Raw genomic sequence first — 16238 nt, 5'->3', positions numbered from 1 at the left:
GAAATGATCTATTTTGGAATAGAAATATATTCTTTAAGAAAAATGTTTAAAATTTCACATTTGGATTCCTCTGAGAAGGCCACTAGCAATGCCATGTCCATCCAAAGAAAAAAAACAAATAAAACTACCTGGTTTAGTTATCTTCCATTTAGCAATGATAGTACTGTTGTTTTTAGCAAAATTATTCAGAATTTATTTGTGCCAGCACTGATTCCAAACGAGTGGATATTGTACGCCTCCATAAAAACCCAGTCATCTGCCACATAAATTTAAAGGAAAAAAAAGACGAAACTGCGTAAAAATAAAAAATAAATGCTAATTTATAGATGGAGCTATGATACAGAAAAAAAGTCATTGACTGTTGGAGGTGGCTATAGAAGACCCCACCCGGGTCGCTAGTAGAGAAGAGGTGTAATGCCAAGGATGGAGGGTAGGACAGAATATAAATACTGCTCACTGCTTTTTCACCATCAATCTCCGAAAATCTCGACCTGCAAGCGATCACACTATCATACTAAATGGCTCATAAAGTAAGTTACGTATTTATTTTTTCTTTTAATTAACTATATAACAAAATTAATTCACGATCAAATCCTATTTTCATAATCATGTTATCACTAAAACCTATTCCGATTTGAAAAAAAGTGAAATCTATGAGCAAAAATTCAAGTTACAGCACCTAAGACTTCGTAGGGCGTGGCTCATCAACAGAGAAACTTGTTCCATAGCTGCACTACTTACCCGACAAGAATGAACTATGTTCTAGGTTGTCAACAGAATATTCGTTGAACTAATTGACATCGAGGCGGTCTATTCCACAGTTTCAAAGTACTGTCTGCCACTTTAGTAATACATTCTGTACTACCGCACCCAAATGTGCTCTAAATCCGACTTTCCAAATTTGGAGACTTATTGATGATGTAGCAGAATGAGTTGTGAAGTTAATTTTCTTAACAAGACCATAAGGTCAGGTTTATAAAGTAAAAGTAAAGTAAAGTAATTCCCAATTTTTTTCAGGCAGGTTTTACGTCCAACTACCAATCCAACATGGACGGAGGTAGATAGCAAACATACTTTACTGTTAATTTCTTTTATTAAACAATAAATAAAATCCAAGGCCTAAGACCGGAAATCGAACCTAGCACCACAATGCATACTAGCTTTACAGGTCTCGCCTCTAACCGCTCGGCTACCGTAGTGCCTAGGTACATATATAACAACTCTTAGGTACGGGCCGATTTTGAAAACACTCGATTGACTTCACTGGTGTTGTTTAATTTTTTTTAATTTATTTATTTTCAGGTAATCCTATTGGTGGCAGCCATTCTGGCCTACACTTCAGCGGCACCTCAGTTTCTTGCCCATGCTCCAGTTGTGGCCCATGCTCCAGTTGTAGCCCACGCTCCAGTCGCTGTTGCCCACGCTCCAGTAGCTGTTGCTGCCAGAGTTGAAGAATACGACCCACACCCGCAATACTCTTTCTCCTACAGTGTAAACGATGCTGTGACTGGTGACAATAAGGGTCAAACTGAAACTCGTGATGGCGATGTAGTACAAGGCAGCTACTCTCTCGTTGAAGCCGATGGTTCCAGACGTGTTGTTGACTATACTGCCGATCCAGTCAACGGCTTCAACGCTGTTGTACACAAAGAAGCTGCTGTAGCCACCGCTCCAGTTGTTGCTCATGCTCCAGTAGCCGTTGCACGTGCTCCCTTGGCTGTAGCTCGCCCAGCTTTTGCTGTAGCTCGTCCAGCTTTCGCTTCCTTGGCAACTCCTTACGCTTCTGTTGCACATGCTCCAGTTGCCACAGTAGGCCATCATTCTCCTGTACTTCATTTGTAAATGATTAGTTCGTATTCTAGTTTTTAGTTCAATAAATAAGCTGTTCCTAAATTCCTTTTATTGTTAATATTTCACTGTCATATTATTATTTTACATACTTCATGAAGTATTTTTACTTCATTTTCAATTCAAGAAAAGTTCATTACAAGTATCAATTAGTTATTGATTGAAGTAAATGAATAATTGTAATAATCGTTTTAATGGTTGCTGCTTTATGTTATGATAAATTAATTATGATTAATGTTTATTCAACATATGACATCAATATGATTAGGTTAAACCTGGTATTAATAAACAATAACTCTGCATAAAGTCAAGCTCGAAATGAAAAATTGAGCTTTTAGGGATTGAGTAGGTGGCTGGTAAATCACACTGAGCGTGGGAGTCCAGGAGGAATGTGAGGTAATCGAGGGTACACTGTGTTGCTGTCTGGGTCAATTCAGATGCTCTAAGCTTTCTCTATTATCATTAACTGTTAAAAACGGAACGGCATTCTCTTCCTGCAAGCTCAAAAGTGTTTTTATTTTTAAGTCAGCAACTGAAACAGATTTTCATTTCCTTTGCTACTCGAAGCATGACTGAAGGATTTCTAATTAATAGACAATACACTCATCTGTCAAATGGCAAATTCGTACTAGATTAATTGTTACTTCTATCCTCAAGTTATTAAAATCATTTAACTAATGAATAATCCAAAATTAATCTTAAATTGGATTAGAAATCTAAATACCTAAATATAGTTCAAAATTATAACAGAATCAAAACTCTCCGACAGGACTTTTTATTGATCATCAATTGAATGATTTTGAGAGAAATTGGACTTTAGATTGTCCATGTCAAACGCAGGTTCATATTGCGTATTGCGTAATGGAAGGGATTAGCTATGAGGTTAGCATACTGGACTCCCACGCGGAGGTCCCGGGTTCGAATCCAGCTGCTGACCCTTAGATTTTCTCTTCCTAGGAGCTTCTTACAGCTCACTGTCCGGTGATGGACAGTGTTGTCTGTAACGAGAGAACACTGTCCGGAGGCCGGCAGTGCACTGGAAAAAGCTCCGGGCGCCAATAACCTTAGATGTTGATGCGCCTTAAAAAAAAAAAAAAAAAATAATAATAATAATAATAATACCAATAACAATTATTATTATATATCCCTTATTTTTAGTGGACTATTGCAGTAAATTGACGTAAGCTTCAAGAAGACCTTAACAATATCACATCATGGGCCACGATCAATAAGCTTACCCTGAATGTAGAAAAGACCAAAGCTATTGTTATTGGCTCTAACCAACTCCTTAAATCATTGGCTCCTCTTCCTAATCCTTTCCTCTATAATATCCCAATAAAATATTGTTCCTCTGTGAAGAACCTCGGTTTCACTTTTGACCAAAACCTATCTTGGAAAAACCATGTTTCCCAAATCTCTCGCCGCTCCAACCACAACCTAAAGCAGTTTAATAGTTCCCGTTGCCAATTAAGACCCGGCAACTCCTAGTTTCTCTCTTATTTTCCCCCATTTCGACTATGGTTGTTTAGTGTATGACCGATCTTTCTGGTGATATTGAAGCTAAGCTCAAGCGCCTCATGAACTGCTTTATAAGATTTATTTTCAGCATTTCCAGAAACTCTCGCATTTCGCACTGCTGCGATAAGTTGAAGTGACTTTTTCCTGTCTATCGCCGCCAGTATTTTTTGGCTTCTTTCCTTTTTCAAGTCATCCAGTCTCAAAGGCCATCCTATATTTTACAACTCTTCAAATTTAAATCCTCGATCCATTCCCTTAATACTAGATCTCGCTCATTTGATCTCTATATTCCCTCACATCGTACCTCATCCTTTGACAAATTCTTCCTTATACGTGCTATATCTCTCTGGAACTCCTTGCCATCATCTGTCCGCCATGCTCCTACCCTATCTATCTTTAAATCCCGTCTATTCAGTTATCTCCTTTCTATCCAGCTTCCTCCGGAATTTTAGTTGTTTTAATTTATTTCCTTAATTTCTATTGTTATTTTTATTTTCACTTTTTGTAAATACTTATACGTACATTTTCTGTTTAATCACAGGCCAAACTATTAAGGCCTCTAATTGTACCTGTTTTTATTCTTAGGGGACAATTGTCCCAGAATAATAAATTTATTTTCTATTCTAAATACTGAAATGTAGGATGCCTCGAATTGCATTGATGGATCTCCAGTTCTTCGGCACTTTATTCATGCTTTGATCTTGAAAAAGTCATTCAATAGTTATCGAGAAGTGAGGTTTCTCTTCCATTTTATTATTTTGTATCAAGTTGTTAACCAATCACTAATTATCACTTACTATTGGAACTGACAATAAGTTTTGGAATAAAATCTGCCACTTCTTGCAGATTTTCCCTAAACTCGATTATATTTATATATGAAAATTAATAACATTGATATGGACCTTTTCTATCGGAAAATTCATCGAAGGGCATTTTTGGGTGAGACGGTTCTTTCTAAAGTGTGCCCTTTCACAGTAACGTACGGCGTTCTTGTATAAATATAAGTTCTTTACAATATGTAAAGAAAATTCAAAATTACAAAAAAAGGCGATTGAAAACGACGATTCACTGATGTGATTTGCAGTAAGCGATTTTTTACGAAATTGTTCGCAAAGGCTCATTTAAGAATTGTTGAAATTATCCAATCAAGTACCATTCGTGCGTTTATTTTTCTTTTAATAACTTTTAACTCTAATAATATTAACTCTTGCCTTGTCTCCGCTAGACAATAGCAATCGTGATAGTTAAAGAAAAGATAGAAGCTGGTTTAGAAGACTGTATTTTTTATTTTGGGCAAGATTGGTTGATTTGTGGCTGGAAAAAATATTGAACAATATATTGTGCTAAGATTAATTGTGTTTGTAACAAACATAAGAATATCAATGCGGAGATCTTGATTGCCTTTCCACTGAAACAAGAACAAATAAATGAAAAATGAACCAAAATAGAAAAACCAAAGTTCAGGATCCACTTGTGAATTGGACAGAAATGTTTCTAATCTAAAATTATGGAAAACGTGCCTAATAAATGTGACTAGATATTTTTTTTTTAAACTACTCCTTGCGACATTCGCCTAATTTAATGAAATGATCACATTCTGAATATTTAGTATAGTTAAAAAGATATTTAAAAAATAAATCTATCTGACAAATATAAATGTCGCCACTTTATTAGAGAGAACAGTTTCAAGGGTAAAAGTAGCGTTACAGTGGTATAATGCTATTTAGTGTAGTACGCTGCACAAATGGCTGAGTTTTGATTTCATTAAGATAAAACTACCAACTCCCACGAAAACAATATATTTCTTTATAATTCTGCCCTAGATTATTCCATTACTTTGTGCCGCATAAACTTTTATACGTGTATAAATATGAAATTATTTTTCGATATTGTGCAAAAATTGTTAGTGTAAGAATTATTTTTAAATGAAAACCCGTCACTAACAAGGTCATAGGGGCCAAATTATTGCTATTTTCTGGCTCCTCAACTTCTTGGCTTCTAAATTTTGGTATGACTTAATTTATAAAAAAAATCAGAGATGAACATCTTTGATACTATCCTCCACTCAAAACCCATCAAGCAATTAGAAATTGAAGAATTATGAGTAATGGACTTACGAAAGAAAAAGCCATTTCTACTATAAATTCTAACCATTTATCTCTTAAATTTGAACACTATCTCTTAAATTTAAACTATTTAACCATAAAATCGTTCAATAGTTTAGATATTAGGGGAGACTGTTGTACCTTGGAACACTTTTTTTGTTTTTTCGTCTGTATAAAATACAAATTAACATTTCGAACATTTAACTATGCCTCTACGAAGAGTGTTTTTTAAGCTACAATTTCCAATATTAAATGTTTAAAAAATATAAATATTAACTGTAAAAATGATGGATCTGTCAAGTGATGTTTTCTGTTCCATGGTACAACATGGTCATGTACCATGGAACACAAGGTCATGTACCTTGGAACATAAAATATTAAAATTAAAATACACACAATTAGAGAAAGAAAACATGTATTCAACACAATATACAAAATACTATTTCTGCACTATAAAAACAAAGAATCTGATGGACATTTTCAAATAATTGAGTGTGGATTCTTTGTCATGTCGCTTCATGAATCCACGCATCCATTCTTCACCAGCAATTTTTTCATCGCCCCATGTTGTTGGATTTTTTTTTTTTCGCTACAGCATATTTGTAAGCCAACTCCCTCACACCTTTCTTTGAGAGCCCATACTGCATTTTGGCTATTGTCTTTATATAGTCAACCAGACTTAACTCTTCCGTGTCATCGAAAACACGTTTTACAGTATAATTTGTAGAATACTTAAAATTTTCAGCCCCAGATTCTTTAAAAACTTTTAAATGTCTTGATAAAGTGGCGAGAGACACTTTATAAATTTTGCATGCTTCTCTCAATGAAATTTTGTTTTCAGAATTAGTTGTAACAGCGGACATGGCTTCTTCAATGGCATTAGAATTAACAGGGGGTCTTTTCCTACCTATTTTACTGCGTGGCATCTTTACCTATAAACAAATAGAATAAAATAAATAGCCTTTAGCAAAAGAGTAGTGTTCCAACGTACAGGATGCAGGTTTGTTTCAAGGTACAAGACGGTACGTGTTTGAACAAAAGTTGCAATCTAAATTATAGGTTACGAATAGAAATCAAAATAATGTAAGTATTCTACTCACTATTTAGCGGAGATTATTATTCCTGACGTGGTTGATATTCACTATTTTTGAGAATAAACACTTTGGTTTGATGTTATAAAATTTTACTTTTCACTAAGAAAAACTAAAAATTGCTCTGGAAACCGCCAAAAGCAAACAAGAAAACTGAAACTCAGTTTATAGGGCTGTTATATTATGATCTATCACATACTTCAACAGGAAGTCCAAAGATGACACCAGTGTCCAGAAACATGAATTGTTCCAAGGTACACTATCCTCAAGGTACAACAGTCTCCCCTACTAGATTTGCTTTAAAGCAGCGTTTCCCCAACCTTTTTTTGGCTTGCGTACCACTTGGTAGTACACAGGGCCGGATTTAGATGAAAAGAGGCCCTAGGCTATTCCACTTATGAGGCCCTTTCAACTCCCATTTTTAAGTTTGTAAATCACATGAGAGATAATAAAATACATCACTACTGTGATATATATCAATACGTTAAATGAAACATGTTGATATTGGTACTGTTTTTAGAATAGTGTAATTTTAATTTTGCTACCAATTTGAATTGAGCCTGAGGCCCCAGGCTGAAGCCTAGTTAGCCTATAGGAAAATCCGACCCTGGTAGTAAGCACATCATGCTAATTTGTAACACTTCGTAAAAATGATTGTATTTCGTGAAATTTGTTATTCCGAGTGTGTTATTTTACTATTATTATCTTTATTTGTATAGAGATACAATGTATCTGTTACAAAGGAGTTCATGTTCACTTTATAAACTTTGTAAAGTGTAAGATCTTAGTTTTAAATCTTTTTTTAAATTAAATTTAATGTTGCTTGGATAGAGCTTACTCATTACAATCAGTCTCTTTAAGCTGATCTTTACACAGTTATCATTTAAGTTCTGTCACATGATAATTCTATCAAATTTTCTTTATCATTTATTGATAATAATGCAGCTTTTTCTTTATAGAAGGGGCTTGAAATTCAGTTATCATTTGTTTTTCGGGTTTTGGAAACTACTCCTTAAAAGACAATTTTAATCCTGTTAAATGTGCTATCATATTTCCTCGTATATCTTGAGACAGACTTACTTTATTCCTGTACATATTAACAACTTTACTGAATAATATTATTAATTAAAATATTTTTTATGAATTATAGAAAAAAACGTTTCTATGATATTTTTATGATTTAATTTTTTTAAATTTTTTATGTCCGCCATGATGATTATTTTTCGCGTACCACCAACCAGCAACTCGCGTACCACCAACCAGCAACTCGCGTACCACCAACCAGCAACTCGCTTACCACCAGTGGAACGCGTACCACAAGTTGGGAAACGCTGCTTGAAAGAAATTCATAATGATAAAAGTGACTGAAAGGAATCTTTTTTAAAAAAATATAAACAAAATAAAGAAAAATATTATTTATTTAAAAAATATCACAAAATGAGACTTTATTAAGAAAGTAAAAAAAGGGGCAATTAGGTAACGGTGAGACAGGTCCGACTGAAAGACGAAATTCTATCGGTGAATTGTAAGTTCAGGTACTTAATGAAGGAGAGTGGTAAATCCTGGACGAGCAAAAGCCAAAGGACGTGCGACGGCAACTGGAGCATGAGCAACAACTGGAGCGGTGGCTACAGCAGCTTCCTTGTGTACAACAGCGTTGAAGCCGTTGACTGAATCGGCAGTATATTCAACAACACGTCTGGAACCATCGGGTTCAACGAGAGAGTAGCTGCCTTGTACTACATCGCCATCACGAGTTTCACTTTGGCCTTTGTTGTCACCAGTCAGGGCATCGTTTACGCTGTAGGAGAAAGAGTATTGTGGGTGTGGGTCGTATTCTTCAACTCTGGCAGCAACAGCGACTGGAGCGTGGGCAACAACTGGAGCATGGGCCACTACTGGAGCGTGGGCCACTAATGGAGCGTGGGCATAAAACTGAGGAGCCGCTGCAGCACAAGCCAGCAGAGCAGCTGCTACAAAGAAAACCTAAACACAAATACTAATTAATACAATGTTGTAATCAATGGTGATGACACTATAGCTGGATGGTACATTAACTTACTTGTTGTGCCATATCTTCAGCTGTAAAGTTCACTGTGCTCGTTGCAACGCGGCAGTCTACTTTTATATTCTGTCCCACCCAAGGCAACCTTGGCATTACACCACTTCTCATCGCCCTGGAGAGGGAGGTTCTTCGCCGGTGCGCTAATATCTTTTCATCATACCATCGTATAATTGATATTTTAAATAGCTATGAAAATATTTTAAATATGATATTAAATAGCACCTGTGTGTTTTAAATTTCTGCAAGTTTAATTTGAGATTGCCTTCAGGCCTCCGATTGCAATCAAGTTGAAGAGAAAGATTCCATTCTTGAGCCGCTGCACAACACTGAGCGTTCCCCACAAACTCTAACGGTTTCAGGACATCATAATATTGATTGTTTAGATTACGCGAAGAACTTTACAGGAAGACCATCATCAAGCAAGAAGAAGAATAGTATTCCGTTATGTAGTAAGGAAACGAAATAGTATCGTCTTCAAAGCTTTTTCAGTATTTCGGTTGGTGATGAATTAACTTTAGCGCACGACTAAAATTATAAGTTCAGATAAGACTATGCGAACGGTGTACATTACACATTTGTACCAATCCTCACCAATGGTAGTTAATCATGGTGGTTGAAGGAATCTGATCATAGTCGCCTGCAAGCTATTCTGATGGATTTTCTAGTGAAACTAGAGAGACAGACTTAAAGATCCTTACAGAAATATTAAAATTAAAGCAATTTTAAAGGATCAACAAAATTAAGTCCTGCTTTAAGTAATCTTGTATACGTTTTCGGTACGGTAACCTAGAAGAAGGAGAAGAACTTTTTAAATGGAAAGTTAAAAGGAAGCACAGTCTATCACCTGCCACCTATGCAGTGTCCTGCCACCTATGCAATGGTTTGCCACTTATGCTGTGTCCTGTCACCTATGCAGTGTCCTGCCACCTATGCAATGGTTTGCCACTTATGCAGTGTCCTGCCACCTATGCAGTGTCCTGCCACCTATGCAGTGTCCTGCCACCTATGCAGTGTCCTGCCACCTATGCAGTGTCCTGCCACCTATGCAGTGTCCTGCCACCTATGCAGTGTCCTGCCACCTATGCAATGGTTTGCCACTTATGCAGTGTCCTGCCACCTCTGCAGTGTCCTGCCACCTATGCAATGGTTTGCCACTTATGCAGTGTCCTGCCACCTATGCAATGGTTTGCCACTTATGCAGTGTCCTGCCACCTATGCAGTGTCCTGCCACCTATGCAGTGTCCTGCCACCTATGCAGTGTCCAGCCACCTATGCAATGTCCTCAAATATCCCACGCTTCCTTTTGAAGGAATTTATTTTATTTGTTGCTAAGATTCATTTCATGTTTAAACAACAAAGACTTGATGTTTTACCTGAAAGTGGAAAATAAAAAAATAATATTTAAATACTTGTTTAGGGATATAAAAAATTGAGTTGAGTTGTTTTAACACTTTGTTCGGTGATTGTGCCCCTTACCCAAAAACTTCAGTGTTATGTGCACTTAAAGTTTCTGAATCAAATTTAAGGTTATGTTATTTAGGATATGCCTGGAATCTAAGCACAGTAATGTACATGGTAATGCTGTACAAATTGTTTGCAATACTATTGAAGTAAGTCAAGAATTGGATGACATTGGAATGAAAACAAATTACTTTAGATAACTTTGAAATATGAATTAATAAACGGTCATGTCCGTTCGGGCCGCAGATCAGTATGCAAATCTTACGAATAAACAGGTATTCGAGATTAATAATGTAAGTTTGCATGAAACAAATTTAAATTGTTAGTTTGTAATTAAAAAACACTTTTTACCTTGCAATAACACTTACGTATAACACTTGAATAACTTGAGTTCCTTCCTTTGTAGTTATTTAAAGTTACTACAAAATTATAGTACATACTCGTATATCATTTAAGTGCGAGGGGTCGAGGATTTACTTTCCAGATACGTAAATATTTTTTTCTGTCTTAATACGAGTAGATGTATTAATGGTTTTTTGTGAAATATCCCAAACCATATTGTTGATGAGCAATTAGAGAGAGGAACATACAATAACTAATTAAATACGTCTTATATCGATAGGTATCTTGGATACCCTATAGTTACAGTAGGAGATACTAAAAAGCTTGTTGGGCAAAAAGTTAACTACAGTCTAGTAGATAGATACAGGGCAGTAACCTCTCAAGACAGGGTCGTTTGATGTCCTACCTGATGTCAAATCTGATTACAAGAACCTTGACTGAATCAGTAGGTGGGGAAATCTTGAAGTTTGTCAGTCAACATTCAGAGCACAGTAAATAATTGCGCAGGGGAAGGATTAGCTCAGGGATATACGTGTCCTGGATTCAAATGCGGAGGTCCCAGGTTCGAATCTAGCCGCTAGCCCTTAAAGCCCATAAGAGCTTCTTAACAGGTACTGTCAAGTTAATAGACAGTGCTGTCCGTAACGAGAGAACTCTGTTTTACGCCTGCAATGCATTGAATAAAGCTCCGAAAGCCATTAAACTCATAAAATTAAAAAAAATAAAAATAAATTTAAACAAATATTTGCCCAGTTTTCTGAGAAATCAGAAACTCAGTCACTGATTTGTTCTAAGTAGTTCAACTCATTTTGGACCAACTGGGATCTCTGATCTAAGTTACTAATGTACTTTAATCATACATACATAAGTTGATAAAGCTGAGACATCCTCTAAAGGTAACACTACTAGATAAAGCTCAAATTTGCAATTCCCTCAAAGGCTTTCGTTAATTAATCGTCAACGTCAAATATTTAAAATAAAAGCGATCGATAATCAAGTTTAGAAAGTTAAAGGCAAATTTGAGCCATTATTAGAAAAGATGTAAGAAATTGAAAGAAAAAAAAAATATTCTAATTAAAAGAAATATACGTTTTAGGTTGAATTTTTAACAGTTACTTCGTTTAGTCACCCCACTTTCGAAAGTAAAAATACTATCGATCAACCGAGGGAACTTGCCAAAAAACTGCTCCTGAATGACCCTGGTTATGTAGATGATCATCTGAATTTAACTGCCTTAGTTTCATTAATGTTTACTGCCAGTTCATTCTGCTTACAGAAGGAAGTCCAATTCTCTTTCTGTTCTGTAAACAAGTTAATTTGTTTGATTGAAAATTACTAAATAAATTAAGTTCTTATTCACTTAAAGTAATAATAATCACTATTACTATTAGTGATAAAGATTAACTTAATGTTGGTTTGAGAATCAGGTACTATTGGATTAAAAAAATTACTCGCTTTTTAAAAACAAAGCACCAGTAAAACGAATTATAACGCGTTCAAGCTATGCAGGGATGTTTTTTGTCTAAAAGTTGTCATGCTTGACAAGTTCATGTACAATTTGAGGTTGAAAATCGGCTAATCGAAAGTACCACGTAACAAAATGGATTTTCACAAAACCGACTCCTACGATTTTTCCTTAAATTTGGTACATTAATTGTAAATATGTAAAACTACAACTTTCATTACAAATATTTTTCTCAGATCATGTGATAAAGGGTACTTCTCGGACTACATTGACTCTAAAGTACCATCTTTATGTTAAAATATACAACTTTAAAGAGTTGTGTTCTTTAAAAAGGATTGAGTTTGTAACTGAAATCGAATCGTTAGAGAATTTCTCAGTCGGAGGTACTTTTTTCGCTCAATGGACTTCCCAGTTTTTGATGTGAAGAAAAATTTGATCAAAACCCCTTTACTTCCAAAGAATAGGTTATTCACTTTTTTTTTAGTTTATCTCGAAAATGGTTGTGATGATTTTCCTTGAACTTGGTATACTTATTCCACACTTACTGGTATATAATAGACCAGTATACCTGTAATTCAAATGAATGTTATGCAATGGGTATAGATCTACACCTTTTATAAAATATGTATTCCGATAAAGTAAGTTAATAAAAGTTAGCTTGAGTTTTAGTAATAAATAAATAAAACTTCGCCAAAATTGCAAACTATATTTAGTTCATCTTCAAGGCTAGTTCAATGAGAGCTCTGAGAGTTTAATCGTTTTTTTTATTTGATGCTCTGAAGATGAACTATAGTTCGAATCGTTGGAATAAAGATTTTTTATTTATAATTTGCCAAAACTCAAGATTCTTCCAAAATAATATCATTAATTGATATTAATTGGTATCACACAGACCGATCACACTCAGTCCATGAACAGCCAAGACAGAAGACACACCAACCCTGCAATGTAAAATATTACTTTCTAAACTAGCCCTGAAGATGACCTAGTCCCTAGGTCGAAAGCTCTGCAGAATAAATGTATCACGACTGAAATGGCAATTATTTTTCCATCCTATTAAAATCATTAAGTTATGGTCGGTTAAGAACTGCCACTATCTTAACTTTTTTCTTAAATTTTTAGCAGAAGTTTTTTTTTTTTTTTTAATTTATTTGCTATTCTCAATCTACAAAGAATAAAATGTAATAAGTGAATACGATAAACGAACACTTCATGACAGGATCAGCTTGAGGAGAGAAGCTGCCCACCGGCAACACTCTCGCTGGAGTTTCTTACACTACTGAAGCTGGTCACGAGGCCAACAGCGTTTCAATCGTCGTGGAGGACGATCTGGAACCATTTTGGAGGCGAGATTTCGAACAAGAGGTTTGGTACAGAATGTTTATCAGATGTAACGCCGAAACGAGTGCTGCTCTATTTTAAACGAATAGTACACTTAGTATAAAGTATTTTTGGTAATTTTTAGAAATTTTATAAAGTAAAGTAACTGCATTAGGTAAAATGACATTACTTCATTCTCTGTCGGACGCTTATCTAGAACAATAACTTTTACCCAGGATAATTCTGTTCAGAGCATCCTGTAGAGCTTCCATAGAGTAGTAGATTCTTGCACATTTTGGTTTAAAATGCAGTTATACAAACAGGATGTTAGTAAAAGTAAAATATGTTTGAAAATCGAAATTTGGAAAAATGCATTGCATAGTTGGAATCTGGAAAATGATTTTAATAAGAAAATGCAGTGCGCGTTCACAGCAGGTTTTTTTTATAAATAAATTACAGGATATAATATATTAATATAAGGTAGGGATTTTTCAAAAAAACAAAAAAGGACCAATCGAGAAAAGGTCGACACAGGTCTTGTTACCCGCAGGACCCCACCACTAGTGTATATTTCGCCCTCCTTTCATACCATTATGTAGTAATGCCAAGGAGAACGACCCACAGGGTGGGCAACTGTATACATTCGTATACATATATAAATACTCGTACGGGTTATTTGGTTAATCATCAGTTCATTCTGTAGATATACCAATGGCTCAACTCGTGAGTATCATCCGTTCTCTTAATTTGTGTAAATATTAGCCAACTTGGTGCTTTAGTTTTGTTGCTGATATCGGTCTTATATTTGGAACTAATGCTGTGAAATTTTGCTAGGATTCGTTCGATTCTACCTCTTTGTATTTGAATATTGGCAGTAATTCTGCCTTTCTTATTAATATCGTGTTACAATTATTATATTATTTTAATATTAATTATGTGAGAAAAAATTAAAATGTGAAGTATTAAGCTAAATAAGAAGCGATCACTTAAGAGATGCACTTTCAGTTTCACTAAGTCTGCAGTGTCTTAAATTAGATCGGAAATAAGATTCTAATAAACCTTAATAAATTCAAATGAAGCGTCCATCTTACTAAGGTGGACTTACTTATTACAACACAAAATCAAATTCTAATCAATACTAATTTTTACCAAAATCAAAAGCTTCTTATGCTGAAAAAATTTGTCTTTATTAAAAAAAAAAAAGTCACTTTAAAAGATACGTAAATGCTGAGAGGAAAAATTTCAACTGATAATTCAGATATGTCTGTCGTCAGTATGATCCGTCTGTCACTAGAATTCTTACAAATGTAAGCAGAATTTAGAAAATTGTGGTCCGTTTAGATATTAGACTGTCAACTTTGGAAAGAAAAGCAAATGAAGACATTCAGGAATTATTCATTTTGTCAATTAATAATCTATTCTGTTTTCAGGCTCTTATTGCATTCGCTGCTCTCATCGCAGCCTCAGCTGCCGCGCCACAATTTTTGGCTCACGCTCCAGTCGCTGTTGCCCACGCTCCAGTCGCTGTAGCGGCCGAAGAATACGACCCACACCCACAATACTCTTTCTCCTACAGTGTAAACGATGCTGTGACTGGTGACAACAAGGGCCAAACTGAAACTCGTGATGGCGATGTAGTACAAGGCAGTTACTCTCTTGTTGAACCCGATGGTTCCAGACGTGTTGTTGAATATACTGCCGATTCAGTCAACGGATTCAACGCTGTTGTACACAAAGAAGCTGCTGTAGCTCATGCACCAGTAGCCGTTGCTCATGCTCCAGTCGCTTACCTTCACTAAATTACCTGATAGAATTTTTAATTGGATTAGATAGCTTGTACAACGATGTTCGAATGATGACTACAAGGGCCTGATATTTGCAGAATGAGCGTATTGTGTACATATTTATTTAATTAAGAAAACATTTTTAAAAAATTTAATGTTTAAATTTAATGTATGAACCCTTATTTTATTTATTCTCGTTTAGCGTAGTTCATGTTTCAACTGCAGTATTGAAACTTAAGTATACGATTGGAATATTCCAGTATAGGGGACCTTTAATAACCCAACTTCTCTCCTACTGTTAACATGCTTGGCAATTTCTTCCTCAAAGTGATCTCCTCACTCCAAATTGGAGCTTTTTCCAGTGCCCTGCCTATCTCCGGCCAGTGTTCTGTCGATAAAGACAACGCTTTCCGACACCGGACAGTGAGCTGTACGAAGCTTCGAAGAAGAGGAAATGTAAGGGTCAGCAGCTGGATTCTTTTATGATTCTTTTATTTATTATTATTATAACTTTAGCATTGGCTGCTTTGACCATTACCGAATAATAGTTTTACTATTATTTTTACTTGGCATTGCAACCATTTAGCCATTAATATCTTTAAATAATTATAAATGAAATTAACTCGAAATTATGAGCGATGCTCTCTAATAAACTTCCATTGCTTTGCAAATTCTAGTCGCATGATTCAAAATTTAGGTAAAGTTGAATAATGGGACAATTGTTAGGTACTTTGGTAGAAAAGTAATTGTCTCTGCCTATTGTGCTTGGTAACAGGCGGATGTCTACAGCTTGACAAATATCACAATAGTTCATCCTTCTTTCCTGTATTTTATGCAGACACACAGACATGATCTTATCTTAATCTGATTATTGCTCATTTTTCTGGAGATATTAACTTGGTGCTTTTCATATTTTATGTTTTTATTTTTAGATACTTACCTAAATAAATGAAAAGCTATTATTTCAATTGATAACCTGGAGATTATTATACATAAATAGGGTTCAGAGCATTTATCCCAATAATGAAATGATAAGGCTGATTATGGCAACATTGATATCCATTTCTGAATTATTAGAAGATTTAATGAGGAGATGAGAATGCAGCTTACAATTATTAAATATTTGAAATTGCGTAGAACAAATTTGATGTAATGTTTTTTTATAAGCACATAAGAATTGAAATTAATTTATACCGACATTTTATCTGCGATATTGATAAGAGTTTACGTTCTAAATTT

General features: G+C 35.2%; 3 protein-coding genes across 3 annotated transcripts; 2 read left to right on the top strand and 1 right to left on the bottom strand.

The window, feature by feature from the left end:
- The first annotated feature begins 436 nt into the window (after positions 1 to 436).
- On the top strand, positions 437 to 1893 carry LOC141449570 (uncharacterized). The gene is made up of 2 exons (XM_074119116.1): positions 437 to 530; positions 1303 to 1893. Exons 1-2 carry the CDS (start codon positions 519 to 521, stop codon positions 1840 to 1842), a joined length of 552 nt encoding a protein of 183 aa, XP_073975217.1. The 5' UTR covers positions 437 to 518; the 3' UTR covers positions 1843 to 1893.
- Positions 1894 to 7986: 6093 nt separating this feature from the next.
- Positions 7987 to 8750, bottom strand: LOC141449568 (uncharacterized). The gene is made up of 2 exons (XM_074119114.1): positions 8625 to 8750; positions 7987 to 8548 (listed from the first exon to the last, which is right to left on the bottom strand). Exons 1-2 carry the CDS (start codon positions 8733 to 8735, stop codon positions 8102 to 8104), a joined length of 558 nt encoding a protein of 185 aa, XP_073975215.1. The 5' UTR covers positions 8736 to 8750; the 3' UTR covers positions 7987 to 8101.
- A 5055-nt stretch (positions 8751 to 13805) lies between these two features.
- On the top strand, positions 13806 to 15145 carry LOC141449569 (cuticle protein 19.8-like). Its single transcript, XM_074119115.1, has 2 exons — positions 13806 to 13938; positions 14646 to 15145. Exons 1-2 carry the CDS (start codon positions 13927 to 13929, stop codon positions 15012 to 15014), a joined length of 381 nt encoding a protein of 126 aa, XP_073975216.1. The 5' UTR covers positions 13806 to 13926; the 3' UTR covers positions 15015 to 15145.
- The last annotated feature ends 1093 nt before the right edge of the window (positions 15146 to 16238 follow it).

The sequence above is a fragment of the Rhodnius prolixus genome, unplaced genomic scaffold (genome assembly GCF_049639745.1).
Source record: "Rhodnius prolixus isolate KJV_2025 unplaced genomic scaffold, Rpr scaffold_2, whole genome shotgun sequence".
In the NCBI taxonomy this organism is placed as follows: Eukaryota; Metazoa; Arthropoda; class Insecta; order Hemiptera; family Reduviidae; genus Rhodnius; species Rhodnius prolixus.
Note: the sequence above shows the minus strand (reverse complement) of the source record. Positions and strands in the feature narration are given on the sequence as shown.